Genomic DNA, 15551 nt, shown 5'->3' with positions numbered 1-15551 from the left:
GCCTCTCACAGTGCGGAGCACAGGCTCTGGACACGCAGGCTCATTGGCCATGGCTCACGGGCCCAGCGGCTCCGCGGCATGTGGGATCTTCCCAGACCGGGGCACGAACCTGTGTCCTCTGCATCGGTGGGCGGACCCTCAGCCACTGCGCCACCAGGGAAGCCCTAATGAGGCTTTTAACATATATAGTGTTATGAATCCATGGACTGAAACGTATTTGGAACACTTCAATTCACTGCAGTTATTACTATTGATTTTCACATTATCCCACCTTTAACGAGTGGGAGCCTCTTCAAGGGGCACAGGAGTCTTCCTGACAAGCCCTCACGAGTGTCTGATAAGCTTCTTTACTTTTTGGAATTACATATTATATGATATATTATTTATTGCCTGTCCCTGACTTGGAATCATCCATTTACCCAAGAAAGCCTGTTTATTTTGGGGGGTTACTGGGAAGCTCAGTGCTATTAGGTTGGTTCTTATATCCAGGCCTTTTTACAAGAAATTCTTTCTTTCTTTGAAGATAAAATCATCGTACTGCCAATTACAATTTAGGGCTTCAACTTTGCCAAAAATCTCCGTTCCTAACATCCACACAATCCTTATTTGCTTTATGTCACGATACTCATACAGCTGCACCTTAAGAGACCAAACCCAGCACTACCATTACCAACACGATTGCTGAAAACAGCTTTGGACCTTTATCTTTTTCCTCCAGCTTTTGATTTTGGTTTTGTGCTAGGGATTGTCAATCAAACTGTCATGTTTTAAAGTTCCTTGAAATAGTGACTTTCCATTTGGCTAAGTCACCAATTCAAAATACCGCTATGATCGTTCGTTTCATTTTGCCTTCAGTTTTTTAGAATTTCTTTTATAAATGTTTTAAAGTAATTTAGTAACATCTTACGGAAAAACCTGAATGAACTTTTTGGCCAACCCAATATTTACATGGTTTCAAAGTCGATGAGAAGCCTAATTTCTATTTCTGTACCCTCCTTTTCCTGTAGGTATACTTCCAGCACCGTGAGGTCCTGGGGTTCACCAACCTGTCCTTGCGGGAGCCCACCTGCCACTCCTCCGGCAGGCAGCCACTCAGCTGCTGCCCGCAGAGCTTCTTAGACGCCTTCCCTGCTCTTTAGTCAACTTGCGCCCTGGCCGTACGCTGTAAAGGGACTTTCCTTACTCGGAACTGAAACCCTTCCTTCCACAATTGCTGCCTGTTGATGCCTGTCTGTCTCCTTGCCCACAGAGCTGTTAGACTAAATGAAAATCACAAAAATATCCAGCTGGGCTTTGCTCCCATGGGCCAAGTAAACACCCCGCTTCCCTCCCGTTTCCCACATGACATGATTGACAGAGCACTGCCCGTGCTGGTCATCCCCGTCTGCAGAGGCCCCGAGTTCTCACCATCCCTCAGGGTGGCATCCAGCCCAAACAGGATTCTGTGGCATTACGATCTGCCTTGACTTGGAAGTGTGTCATCTACAAGGTGACGGTCAACGCTCTCCCTGGATCTGTGCTCAGCTCACCTCCCTGACTCTTTTTATGGTAACCGTTGGCAAGTCCCGTCTTCCCTCCCTCTGTCACATGGCTGGTTGTGTGCATGTAAACGCAGTGTCTGGCTTATCCCTTTTATGTTTCAGCCTGATTTCAGCCATCAATCTAACACAGCAGTTTATTTTTATTTCTGATTCGGGGACAGAATATCTGAATGGCCCGTCTCAGCTGTGACACCTGCATGTTTGATCGGCATGTCCTCTCCACCCCCTCCAAGTCACTGACAGAAGTGCTGACCAAGAAAAGCCCAGAAGACTGATGGGTTTTGCAACTGGAGTCACCCTCACAGCGGCGGTCCATCAAGTGAATGACACTCTTTGGGCAAAGCTGAGCTCTTGGAGTCCATCTAATTACTTTATCACCCAATCCACATTCCCCCTCTCAGCCACGGGGTGCTGACTGAGTCAATAAATGAATGAATGAGCGAGTGGAAATCAAGCCACCGAATGAATACACTATTTGGATCCATCGACTCGGTAACCCTCCCCCAAAAGGAAATGAGTTTGGTAGCCTGTGGCCCCTTCTGAGTGACCAAAGGTGACTCCTAGTGACTCTTTTCCACCTTTTCTTCCAGGAACGTCTACTGCTATTTACGGTGCACAGAATTTGAGACTCCGCCAGGCCAGCACCTTTCCTGAACCAGTCTCTGCAGCTGAAAAGAGAGACACCAGTGGTTTTCATGTTTGCTCTTTCGTTCAAGTACTCAAACAATATCATGCAGATTACGTAAAGCTTACTTGCAGGATCCCCGAGTAAATTCTAGCTGATCATTAAAATTCATCTTCTCTGTAATCTACGTAAACGGCAGAAACAGTTTAAAGTAAGAGTTAATTGAAAGAAACCTACACTGACCATGGAGCTACCTGGCGTCTGGGAGAGTCACAACATGCCAAATAAAATTAGTAAACTGAGGCTGGGACGTGCCCGCAGGGAATTCACAACGTCTCATGGGGCAGGTGGGCGTGGCCTCTGTAGCAGGAAAGTGATTGACTTCCGCTTCCTGCTTGTTTCCCGTTATCAACGGGTGCAAACCCAACCTAAAGATGCTAACGGCCCACTGATAATGCTGTAAAATTAGCTGAATTTAGTACAGAACGAAATTACAGCGCATTGCCCGACAAAATTTCCATATGCTAACATGCTCAGCTGCATCTCCCCGAGATACCTTATCTACCTTATCTGTTACAGGTGAACTGTGCGATCTCAGTGTCCTACACAATAGCAGTTCATCTCTCATCGCCCTACAGGGCAAGGTCAGTCTTCCTGGTTGTGAGCAGCCTGGCAGGCGAGCATTCAGGGCACCCCCCTTGCCTAGAAGAGCATCTCCTCACTTCTGCTCAAATTCCACTCACTGGAAACAGAGCCGCTGGCAGGACAGCTGCTCCCAACAACGTCCACACCACAGAAGGGAGCGTGGGTCCTCAGGTCTCCACCACAAACCACACACCCTGATTTTCCTTATCCTAAAAGCATATGATTGCTAGTATCAGGGACTGAAGTATCTACCCAGAATTCCCAGGCATCTCCCTCTCCAGGTGACCCCACAGAATTAAATGCCTTTCAGAGAGGGGAGAAGCAGATCATCATGTGGAAGAATCACGGGCTACACTTTGCTGTGGGCACGAATATATTACAGTTTGTGCGTTGGGCGTTACTGTTAATTCCAGATCGTTACAGGCGACGGCTGAGTTCTCGTGTTGTGACGGTTCTTGGGGTTTTGATACCCGTAAATGTCTAACTGCATTAAACATTCCTAACACATTATTAGGATAGCAAATCCTGGACAAAGCAGCTCAAGGATCTTTTTTTAACGGCCAGCGTAAGAAAACACCTTAACACTTAAAAAGTGTTGTGCGTCCTTTTCTGAACTTATTTTTCCCAATTCTTCCTGCTCCAGGCATTGAGGAGAAAGCATCTGGGACCAGCTTTTAGGCTGCGGAGGTACAATGTGTGGGGCAGGGCAAGCAGGGACCCGGCTCTCCTTCTAAGACAAGCAGAAGACTCGGGGGAGAAGGCCAGGCATTGTGCTGCACGCGGACATTCAATCGGTGCAGTGTTGGAAACCGAAATAGGAACAGCAAGGGTCTGTCTGTAATCAGACAGCTATTTACATTCTGTTTATTTACGCATCAGGCATTGTGCTTGGATTTAGGGATACAGATGTAAATAAGACAAATCAGACGTGGCCCCTGCCCTTGAGGCATCCACAGGCTTGTAGCGAAGCCCAGTCCGTAATGTGCTGGTCACAGTAATTTAAGATGGGTTTGATCGTTCCTTGTATCTGCCAGCAGCAGCGGAAGGGCAAGTCCTACCCCGGAAACCCCTTCTCTCCCATGAGGTCGTCTGCACAGATACAGGTGCTGGACTCAGCTTCCTCCATCCCCCAGATCTCAGCTCTGTGCCCAGGCCTGTCACCCCTGCCCAAAGCCCCACTCAGACCCTTGTTTGGTCTTTCAGTGTTGGTTTTAGCAGTATCTCCCTTGCGAAGCCTGATGTGTCCTACAGGCCAGCAGAAGCCTGTTCTGAAAGGGATTCATGATCAGCTGAACCAAACATCCTGTATTGCTTAAATTCAGTGTTTTTCAAAACTGCAGGTTATAAATGCATTAGCAGCAGCCCAGGAAGTCAATTTAGTGATCACAGCCTGCATCTGTTAAAGGAGGAGAGTGTGAAGCAGAATGGAATGCAATAGAAAATATTAAAGAACTTCACACACCGTCAGGGCAACTATTGTTCTATGAGCCTTTTGTTTCAGAGGGGTGTGTGTGTGTGTGTGTGTGTGTGTGTGTGTCTGTGTGTGTGTGTGTGTGTGTGTGTCTGTGTGTGTGTGTGTGTCTGTGTGTGTGTGTCCTGGGTGTCCATGTAAAACAGACCTCTTATTGTGGATGGCAGTAAAAAATGTCCACGAGCTACTGCAAGCCCACTTGCCATGTGAACATAAGCACCAAAAACCTGGAAGTAATTTATGTCCGTGTTTGCTATATGCAGAATGAAAAGCAAAAGCATACATTCTAGCATTTTCCAGCCTTTTCGAGCTATGTGACCTTTGGAAAGTTAGTTACCTCTCTGAGCTTCCATTGTTTCTCTGTAAAATAGGGACAGGGGTGCTTTTCTCACGTGATGGCTGGGGGATGACTGACGAAATGATAATGAGCGTAAGTGGGGAGCACAGCACAGCGAAACTGGCATAGAGTGGCTTCCCCTAAAATGCTCGTTTCCTATCCTTTCCTTTCCTGAGAGTTCTAAAAGGCCAAATGAAGCCCACACCTAATGGAATACCCCATATCACTCTGTTCAGTAGTGTTTTAGGTGATGCGGGGAGATTCTGAACATCATCCTGTTCTGTAGGCGCAGCTTGAGGTCCAGAAGGTCTTAAGGATTTTGCACAAATCTTTTGTGCAATGTCATTTATGCCACATTGAGAATTTCCCAAGAGGAGATAAGAATGGAGCTTGCAAACGGAGTGTTCATTTATAATCCTTACTTTAGAAAACCTTGCAGAGCCCAAGTGAACATTTAAGGGCTTTTACTAATGTTTTAGAAATGTGGATAACCAAATGTTTTTTTCCACTTCTCTTTAAATATGAAATATTTCTCTTTCATTAGAAGGTAATGTTCTGAAACCAGAATAAATCATTACAGCACAAAAATACCTGTTACAAGAAGAAAAATGATAAAGAAATAAAACCAGAAAAAATTAAAACCTTGGCATGCTCAAAAATGATGATTTATAGTATAATTTGTCTTTGGACCCTTTCTAGAAAAACCAACATCTGCATTTTTATGGATACATTTAAGGAAGGGATAGGAGTTTGCTAACCTCACTGGCTTATTTTAGGATGGAACCATCACCTATTACATCCATATCCTAACAGTATGTAGGATTCCATGCTGAGGCTCACCTCAGACCTCTGTGGTCACCTTACTTCTTCATGTGTCTTTCACCATTAGTCGAACAATTTTTAACAGAAACTGACTGGAACCAAACACTGCATCAGCATCAAATCTGAACCACTGATTGCTTCAGATGACTACAGTGCTTTATCCTCCCATACTAGATGATTAGAAAGTTGCTGAAGCAGACACTGGCCATAAGAAAAATGCTTGTAATTATACTGCGCGTTTAGTCATGCAGAACGTAGACTCTACGGCTTTTTCTACTTGAAACTAACAGCATATTGCTTTCTGGAAGGGGTTTGAAGTAAATTCTCGAGTAAACTTAAGCTGTTTTTCATTCATTTTGGGTAATCACAATGGAAATTTGACGAGTGGGTTCCCGTATTGTGAACTTTAGGCCACGGCCACTGCGACGAACGCACCACGCCCTGTCTTCCCCCGACCCCGCCCGGAAAGTTCGCATGGCTGGAGCTGTTATTAGAGTTTTGCTGCTCCGTGTGTGAATTAATCTCTGGCATTTAAAAATTCTTCTCTAGAGCAGAGAAGGTCATGAGGCCCTGCTAATAAAATCTATCAGATGGGATTGGCAGGCAAGATCATGGTGGGTGGGGGATGAGGGGGGGATATGAAAAGTTGGGAGGTGAGAAAGTTTGTGTTAAATAATCCCTGTGTGTCCAAACCTTAAAGGACGAAAGCAGACAAAGCAGACGTTTTTATTGTATCTTAACAATGACTGGGACTGAAGAGAAACGCGGGGTGTGTGACAGGTGGCACAGGGGGTTCAAATCACTTCAGGGATCAATATCACATGCGGCTGAACTCAAGGGAGGAGTAACTCACTTATCTTCCTTTAGGAGCTTCCTGGAAAAAGGTGCCTCTGAGGCCAAGCCCATGTGCTCCAGGAGCACGAGGCCCCTGCGTCTCCTGGGCAGCAGCCTTCCCGTCCCCGCGTTCCTGCCGCTGTGTGCCTGCACCCGGGCCGACCCTGCATTATTTATAAGTTCTCTTTGCGAGTGATGGTCTAACACGCCACACGCCCCGCTAATGGCAGGGGGAGCCGCACCAGCTCTCCTGGCGTTCCCATACCTTCTCGAGAGGAGCCTTACTGAAGTCAAGATAAATGACATCTCATTTCGCCTGATGGATCAAGCCTGCCACGCGGTACAGGGACAGCGACAATGAGTCTGGCTGGACTGCAGCTTCACTCTTCCCAAGGCCAGTACTTCCTGATCCTCCGTGATTGACTCCTGATGGACTCCAGAATTATGTTTATATACATTCCAGTAATTTCCCAAATTAGGCTGACAATTAATCTTATGAGTTATTTTTTTCTCCTTAATATACAAGCATTTTAATTATTCCCTTTTCAGCTCCAAGGGCCAACTCAGCCCCCAGGCTTTCTCAGCAATGGCCGCTAACAGCACTGGGACACGCGAGGTGCTGGGAAGGGTCCCCGGTGGCGGATCCACGTGTTCGGCTGTTGGCCGAGCAGACCCGCCGAGCTGAGGGCTGAGGCCGAGGGGTCCGGGGGGGCTGCGGGTTTGCAGTTTCTGCTAATTCCAATGTGCGCGATTATGAAGGATCATGAGACGCTCTTCATGCAGCAGCCATGAGACAGGTTGTCCCACAACTTTATATCTAGAAAGCATAAATACATCCTCTGGGTTTGACTCCCCAGCAGGAGTCACCATACAAAGTGGGGCCGAAACTGCTAGCTGCCCTCCACTTTCCCCTCCCCCTTCCTTCCTTCATAATGGACAGAAATGCACCCAGCTGAAAGACCCTTTCCAGGCTCTCTGGCACAGAGACAGTCCATGAATTGTAAGCATACGTCTGTGGCAGATGGGACTTCTAAGAAAGCTCTTCAGAGGTGAGCACACTTGATTACTAGGCCACAAGGCACACCCCATGCCTTCCTCCTACTGGGATGTGGACGTGATAGCTGGCATCGCAGGAGTCAGCTTGTAACCATGAGGCAGATGCTAATGATGGCAAAGCAAAAGGAAGGAGCCTGACTCTCTGCTGACCATAAAGGTGCCACTATGCCCCTGAGAGAGATAAAAACACACCTCCACCTCAGTGAAGCTACTGTTCCCTTGGGTCTGAGTCTAGCGGCTGGACTCCATTCCTAACCAAATCAGACGGCTACGCTTACTTCCCTGGTGCAGTCCCAGCAAAGCCCCTTCTCAGGGATGCCTTCCCACCAACGGCATACTCCTCAGGGCATCTCGGCTGGAAAGCCTTTACAGCACGTTAGTAATGCCTATCTTGTGGGCAAATGGGGAGTCACTGCCTGTGAATGAGGCCGGATTCTGTTCTAGTTCTTGATCTTGTCTCACAAATGTCAGTCTTTGCTCCCGAGCGAGGCTGCAAGCCCGCAGGTTTGACAACGAGACAGGTATCCCCTCCACTCTCGTTGCCCCGGCCCATCGCCCAACCTTGAGCACACAGTAGGTGCTCACATCAATTCCTGAATGTGTGCTCTCGATTTTACTATTAGCAGAGAGAATAACCCCAAATTTCTTTCTGTACAACTACCAGTACAGAAACATTCAAATACCGCAGTACATACTGGTCATTGTCACGGTGGAAGGAGGAATACAGACAACAACACGGGTGTTTGTACCATAGCTCAGCGTTTTCAAAGCCTTTTCACGTGCATTGCCTTGTTTTTGCTTCACAACTGCCCTTAAAGCGGTCAGGGCAGGTAGACACGTCACAGCTTTACAAATGAAAACAGCAGAGGCTCAAAAAAGTTACTGTGTTTCTCGAAGGCAGATAAGGAGTAAATAGTAAGAATCAGGCCTTACAGACTCCAGGAAAGGGCCGTTTCTGGGGCCACGTGCACAGAAAGGGGTGTGTACGCGAGCCTGCGTGCGTGTGTATGCCTGTGTGTGCGTTGTGCGCGTGCGCGTGCAGTGCGTGTGCCTGTGTGCGCGTGCCTGTGCGTGCGTGCCTGTGCGTGTGTGCGTGCATGTGCGTGTGTGCATGTGAGTATGCGTGCATGTGGTGCACGTGCCTGTGTGTGCACGTGCGTGTGCAGACATCTCACAAGCGCCCCAGCCTCATCTCCGTCTCCCTAAGTTACTCAAGGCCCCTCGATGGTGCCGTTTTCTTCCCAACGTCCCACCTTCTAGTCAGAGGCTCCTCACCCGGCTTACCAAGTCATTTGCTCCAGAGCCAGACCAGCCGCACGTCCCCCCGCACTTGCCCCCATTCTTCCCGACCTTGTGTCTAAAGCTCTCTTGTGACTGTCCTGTCCTGGGCGGCAGCGCGGATTCAAGGACAGAGTTAACGTGCTTTGCTCCCTCTTGTTGGGCTGTGGGTGCCTGGAAGGCTCACAAGGAGCATGGACGATGAGCCCCGTGCGAGCGCGCCTGTGTCCCGCGTGAGCCCCGTGCGAGCGTGGGTCCCACTGACAGCAGAGGCTGTTGACGGCGCCCAGAAAACAGAGCTCTCGACTCAGAAGACCCAGCGTTAGCGCTGCTCCGCCGTGTGTTAGCCGAGCGACCTTAGACCAGCTCAATTCGAGCAGAACGTGTCCTGTCCTATGCCATAAACTGCAAGCAAGCTGAGGGAGGGGCTGGCCCCGGTCCTACCGGACAGGTCGCTTGGGGGAGGGCCCGCGGGGCCCCTTGCAGTCTGGGTGGGGTTCCGGGGGCACTGCAGAGGGAAGGCGTGTGGAGCTGCTCGGAAAACCATGAAGCAGCACCCGAACACGCCCCTCGCCCCCCTCAGGCCAGCGCCAGAGACGGGGGAATTCATCGCTTCACAGCCACGCTATCGCTCTTCTGTCTCTGGAGCCGCCGCCTCCTCCTCAGCTCCCCTCCGCCTCGCCCGCACCCACCGACAGGCCCCTCTTCTAATGCGGCACTTTGATCACGTCACTCACAGCCCTCAACCTTCCACGGGTCCCCAGGGCAGACTCCACAGCCTCCCAGCCCTTCTCCATCCTGCGGAGCCTGCGGCCTCACAGGATGCAAACGCCCCGGCAACCGAGGAAGCAGAGTCACAGTGAAGAGCCGTGGGGATTACTAACAGCAATATCTGTCACGTTAAGTGTTTCCAAATTTATTGTTATTTTATGAAGTAGACTAATTAAAGCAAGCATGGACTGTGCAGGGTTTCAGCTACTTTCATCTTTCAGTGAGTGAGCAAGGATCACCAGCAGATAAACAGCTCCTTCCCGGTCGTCCTGCACGTTAAACATTTCTCCTGTTCACTGTGAACGCAGAGGTGACGGCGCTTAACTCATAAAGGGGGATTTATGGACTTTCGGATGACAACAGACAGCCGATCAATAAGGGACGGCAACGACAGCATGTAGTATCAAGGAACGTGAGGTCCCAGGAATGATTTGGGGAGAGAGGTGGGCAGTTAGAAACCTTACCGTTTGAAAAAGGTCAAGGCCTGGTAGCAATAAAAACGCCTAAGCAAATAAAATCACACCTGTGAGTCAGGAGAGGGTAAAACCGCTGAACGAAAAAGGGTTTCAGATCCTGTGGGAAAACGGCTTCCCCGGGCAAGGCTCTGGGCTGCTGTGGGGCACACCTGGCTGTGTCGAGAGAGGGTCTATTTATCACCGCTAAGAGCTTCGAAAGCGAAATGCAGACACGGAGAAGGTTTCTGAGTGCCCAGCCCTTCCTGGCGCCGAGACCCGGATCCTCCAGAAAACCAGTGGAAATCACTGAAAATAACGGGGTTGGGTCTTAGCACATAAACGTAAGACCCACTGGCTTTATGACATTCTGCCTGGTCATTTTGGGGGGTGGGTGTGGGGAAGAGTTTTTATCGATTTAGTAAATTGTTTGCTTGTGTAACTGAAAAAGTAAACCAAAGCGGGGGGCGGGGTGGAGAGCACCAAGTTGCAAATTCCATTACTAATAATTGTATTACACCATTAAAAGCAAAATACTAAATACTCATCCTCTTTGAAAAACATTCACAGTTTCACACAGGACTCCACGGCCAGCTTCACTGCAAAATATACTGTTATTCCATTTAGGAAAAGACAATCCCACAGACCTTTTACAGAATAAGTGGACCAGTTAAAGGATGTGTGTAGATACACCCTGTCCTTAGTAACCAGAAAAAAGCAGTTAGAATCGTATCTGTTTCCCTTCTGTGGTTTTGCTATAGTTTTGGAATAGACAGAGAGATGAAATTAAATACGTGATCACTCTCCTCTAACCACTCCCTAGAGGACTGGACGCTCTCTTTATTCCAAACATGCCCCAGTTGAACTTTGCAAATCCTGCTCCCTAGCGACGATTCTGCAGCCTCGGGGGAAAGCAAGCTTACCTCCTTGTAAGGTGTACTCGGTCACCGCCCTGCTGAAGACGCCCAGGCCAGCTCCATTGTAGGCGGCCACCTGTATCTCATACTGCGTCCAGACGATGAGCTCCGTCACCAGGCAGTAGCTGACCTCGGGGCTGCTGATGTTCCTCTGCTGGTACTCTCCGGGCAGGCCAGCCAGGCGGTACCTGCGGCGGACCCAGGGGAGATACTTGAGCAAGGAACTGGCTTTACCTGAAGTCACTCCACACGGTCAGAGGAAAGCGGAAGTAAAAACAAGAGTAAAGCCAGAGGTCAGCGTCAGACGACACTGCTTCTACTTCAACCGCTAAAAAAGGTATAACCTAATCTCACAGTGATGATAAGCTCTGGGCCAACAGAACTGACATTCCAACTATGTTAGGGTTCAGGGAAGATGGCTGCTTTTTAAGTGCCAGTTGTCCAGGGAGTACAGTGACTTAAGGCCCAAAATTCCAGACATGATTTCTAGCGGGTGTGGCTATAAATCCGTCTGAGCGAGCCCTTCCTCCTGTGACTGCGATGAGGGAGGGAAGGAAGAGAGCAGTGCGCGGTCTCTCGGTGTCCCTGGGCTGAGCTCCCCGCTGGGTTTGCTCACCAAGTCCTGGAGTCAGAATGAGTGCTTTCCAAAGGCATTCACCCTCCTAAAATACTAGGCTGGCGCTAAGTGTGACAAATGGCTTTTTAGGGGACCTGTAAGATCGTGGTGTGTATGCTCTTCAGTGGACTAACGGCAGAGATTTAAAGTTGTATTTATTTAAAACAGCGACATATACACGGCTCTGGACACAGAAAACGTATTAGCTAGGACATTGCTATTTGTACAATGAAAGGGCTGCTGTAGTGTTGTTTTGAGTAGCGAGTGTTTTCCACGACTGCATGTGTAGAAGTGAATCAGTTGCCCTGGGTAAACCGAGGGGCATGTGCAGTGGGCGTAACTTCCTCAGTCATTGGGCAGCTTCCAAAAGCACGAATTTCTATCCAAGAGCTGGTTCTTGCCTCAGGAAGACGTGGCTCTGATGCTCAGTGGGGGAGGGAAGAGAGCACGAGCCCAGAGTGGCAGCAGGAGACCGTCCACTCTCCGCAGAGGGCCGGGGTCTCCAGGCCCCTCCCGGACACTGAGCAAGCCTGCGGAGTCCCGCTCAGTCATCTGCGCTGTCACCAGGGGCGGAGCGTCTGGACGCAGGCGGACCAGCAGGAGGAGCCCCGGAGTTCAGGCCTGGAATGGAAAACAGCCCTCCAAAGGGAACAATGGCTGAAAAGGCAGTCCATGAAAATCAGGATTTTCTGAGACTAGTCTTTTGTCCCTTCCCGCTACAGGCCACTTGTACGCGGTGAGGACTGTGGAGAGGAGGCAGAAATGCTGGAGAGCAGGCCAGCTGTGAAAAGCACAAAGGCCCAAGGCCTCCCCGACTCCCGCCTGAAAGGAGCAGCAGGATGCGGGCCCTGCAGGGCCCTGGCGACGGTCAGTGGCGCTCTGCGACAAGCCAAAAGGGAAGTTAGGGTATCAAACCCCATTTGTGCTTCATAGCCCATCAACTTCCGGTCCTACTCAGCTGACACTCCTTTTCTGAACTACCTGCACCAAGTGTAGGCGCCATTCACAGCACGTTAAGTTCATCCGTATAACGGGATGGTCTGTCTTCCAGGCAGGGGACAACAGGAGGAAGGCCTGGTGTGGAATAACCCGCGTACCAGATACTTCCCATCTACGAAACGTAAACTTTTAAAATAAATGGCACTGAGACAATTAGACAGCCATTTTGAAACAGGTAAATATTGGCTCGTGACTGGTGCCCAGGATCATGGGTAACCAATGTGGCACAAGCCGGGCACGGCTACCGAAGAGCTCACTCCACTATCTGATACACATTCCAGGGAAAAGCAAAGCAATCAGCTCAGAAGACTTAGGCTGGGAAGAAGCCTTAGGAGCTGGGTGGCCTCAAGCAAATTCTTAACGTCCCTGAGCCTTTCTTCCCTCCTCCCTAAACGGACATAATAATGATGGCATCTCACAGGCTTGTTGTAAGAATAAAATGAAACAGTGGGTGCACAGGAGGTGTGACAGTGTAAAGCACCCCCTACACATTTCTCCTTTGGAAACACTGCTCTTGTAGGAAGCATCCTAAGAGAGAACGCTGAGCTATGAGAAACCAAGCGTGCTGCACACCTTCTCCCAGGCCCCTCTGTGTGAGGTTGTGTGTGACGCGCTGCAGACTCCACGTCTTGGAGACGGCAGCTCTCCCTTCGAGGCAGGCAGCTTGGTCCACTCTGACCGGCGGCTCAGGGTGCTTTTGTAACATTCATGGGATGTCTGGGAAGGTCATAATTAATAACAGAAGTGCAGGGCATCGTCCTCTGACTGGCCGGATACGTTGCCCAGGAGACCATCTCAGAGAGAACGAGATGATTTTTCACACAGAAATAAACAGGAGAATGTTTTTAAAGGACGTAACCCCTATGCTCCTCTCAAAGCAACACCCTGCCCATTATTATAAATATTTTATTGCTGTGAACACACTCTAACTAATTCTTATGGCCAGGGCGACAACAGTTATTTGTTTCCATTTTGTTCTTCCGTGGGCTGTGCTGTTTATCTGACACGGAGACTTGTGCCCCAGAGGGTCCACACTTGCAAACAGAGCTCATCTGCAGATGGGAGGATTATTCGGAAATGTTTCCAAGCAAATTCATTTTGGCACGGGTCTTCAATTTCTGAAAACTTGGATATTCACAGGCCTTGGGTAGCGTACCCTCATCTTGGGGCTTTCTTGATTCAAGCCCCTGCAAACACAGATGCCCTCTTTTCCAGTGCTCGACTCGACGGATACCATCACAGAAAATCCTTTTAACAGTCGTAATCCCGCAAAATAGAAAAACGTGCAGTCCCCGATGGGGCCTTGTAACATCAGAGAGATTTCATTATTAAACTCCATGCCCCGGGTTCTGGTTCTGTGGGCTGACTTTTAAAGTCCTTACTTGGCAGCTGGAGCGCAAGGAAACTTCTCCCTCCATGTGCTCAAAAAAAGACAGAGGCGGCCTGGATGACAAGCACGGGAAGGAAGGGCTGGTCTGGGAGGGGAGGCCAATTATTTTCATTAGTTGATAAGCACGGAACAAGGGCGACAGCTGGGGTGAGCAGTGAGGGGCAGGAACGTGACAGAAAACCCCAGCCTCAAGCAGGGGGAAGCACCGGGCTGCTTTCCCCAGGGAAACGGGATTGTCTGGAAGCACCCACAGAACCAGAGTCCACAGGCGCCCCCTGCCCGCAGGGGACAGATCCGCGGTGTCCCCTTTGAAACGGGGAAGGACGGCCAGGGGCGCGGAGACCGAGGGGGCCCTGAGTGCTATCAGTCCTCCAGCCCTCGTGCACCCCTGGGGAGGGCCGCACTTGAACCTCTTCAGGCAGATAATGATCTGGCTTGTGTTCAGAGGATACTTCATACGCTCGAGGAAAAACTCCAAAATAGCGGTGAAATGGTTGGGACGGGTAAATATTACAGGCATAAAGATAAACACGTATGAAACCATGAGTGGGTGATTATGTAAATACATAGCAATGAGCTCTCTCCCATACGCAAAGATACGGAGTTAAAGAAGCAACTCTCATAATTTCTTACATTGATCTAAGAGACTATATTTCTCCACTTAAGACCTTTGTTAACCCGGTATTTTCTGATCACACTTTTAGAAAGGGCATGGGCTGGGCATCTGGAGGACGGTAATGACGGACACCCATGGCCCCTGCCCCATAAGGCTGGTAACAGATACGGCCACAGCTGCACGGTCCATTAGAAGAGGTTTAATAGTTATCCTTTTAATACTGCTTTACTGTTTTCTTTTTACTTGTGTCAACAAACCTCTCAAATGATCACTTTCGCTGCAATCTTAAAATTAGCAGTGGTTTTGGCAAAGCAGGTGCCTTCTGTCAACCCAGTCGGTGCTGGTACAGTTCACTCAGTGTGCTCAGAAGCCTGACGCCCCTCCCCACGGGGGCAGAGACAGCAAACCGGCCACTCTTGGGCCACATCTGTTCTGCAGCTGTGAGGGTCTGGCCTGCCCTGTGTTTCAAAATACATTGATTTCATTCCCAATTTTTAAAAACGGTGAGAATGTGTGTAAAAAGCTGGATTTAAAAATTGCTTTGTAACAGTGGAAAACCTGGCAGTTCTGAACAACGCACTAGCATGGCAAAAACTGGCTTATAATTAAATCAACCGCATTATTACTAATTAAAAATTATTATACTTAATAATGCACGCCCCTGGTAAAAACTTAAGAGTGAAAGCATTTACAGTGAATAAGCACACCTTGCTCCCAACCCATAATATCTCCCCTCCATCCTTCTGCCAAAATGCAACCCCTGATAGCGTTTTCTTGCATGTGCGCGTCACGGCTGACTGCAGAGACTGTCCGGTGAGGCTGCCCACGGGCGCCTGTTCTCATTGGTCTGCCGCCGTCTCCACCAGTCCCTAGAGTCTCGCTGCTGGCCTGAGTCTCTCGATTACTGTTGGGCTCCTACAGACATTTGAGTTTGCGACCTGAGCAAAACAGACCCTTGAGTCTCTATAAGGACGGTCTAAAAATGGCCGACCGCTGGCTACTTGCCTGAGGATGTACCCACGCAGCACCCCGTTGTGCTCTGTTTCCGGGGGCGGCTGCCACTGGACCATGATGGACTGATTGGTGCGCCCACTGGCCACTATATTTTTCGGGGGAGCGCTGGGTGGCTCTTCAGGGAGCATCAACCTAAGAAAAAGAAGTCCGGGAGGGGAAGAGAGGTC

At 49.4% G+C, this 15551-nt stretch overlaps 1 protein-coding gene across 1 annotated transcript in view; it reads right to left on the bottom strand.

Moving 5' to 3' along the window:
* The window catches only part of SDK1 (sidekick cell adhesion molecule 1), an 822147-nt gene that overhangs the window by 164163 nt on the left and 642433 nt on the right, over positions 1–15551 (bottom strand). The window contains exons 16-17 of the mRNA XM_073791836.1: positions 15376–15516; positions 10756–10937 (exon numbers count right to left, since the gene is read on the bottom strand). Coding sequence (XP_073647937.1) covers positions 10756–10937; positions 15376–15516 — 323 coding nt within the window. The remainder of the gene's footprint in view (positions 1–10755; positions 10938–15375; positions 15517–15551) is intronic.

Source organism: Tursiops truncatus, chromosome 15 (assembly GCF_011762595.2).
Source record: "Tursiops truncatus isolate mTurTru1 chromosome 15, mTurTru1.mat.Y, whole genome shotgun sequence".
In the NCBI taxonomy this organism is placed as follows: Eukaryota; Metazoa; Chordata; class Mammalia; order Artiodactyla; family Delphinidae; genus Tursiops; species Tursiops truncatus.
The sequence above is the reverse complement of the archived record's forward strand: the minus strand, read 5'-3'. Positions and strand labels throughout refer to the sequence as shown.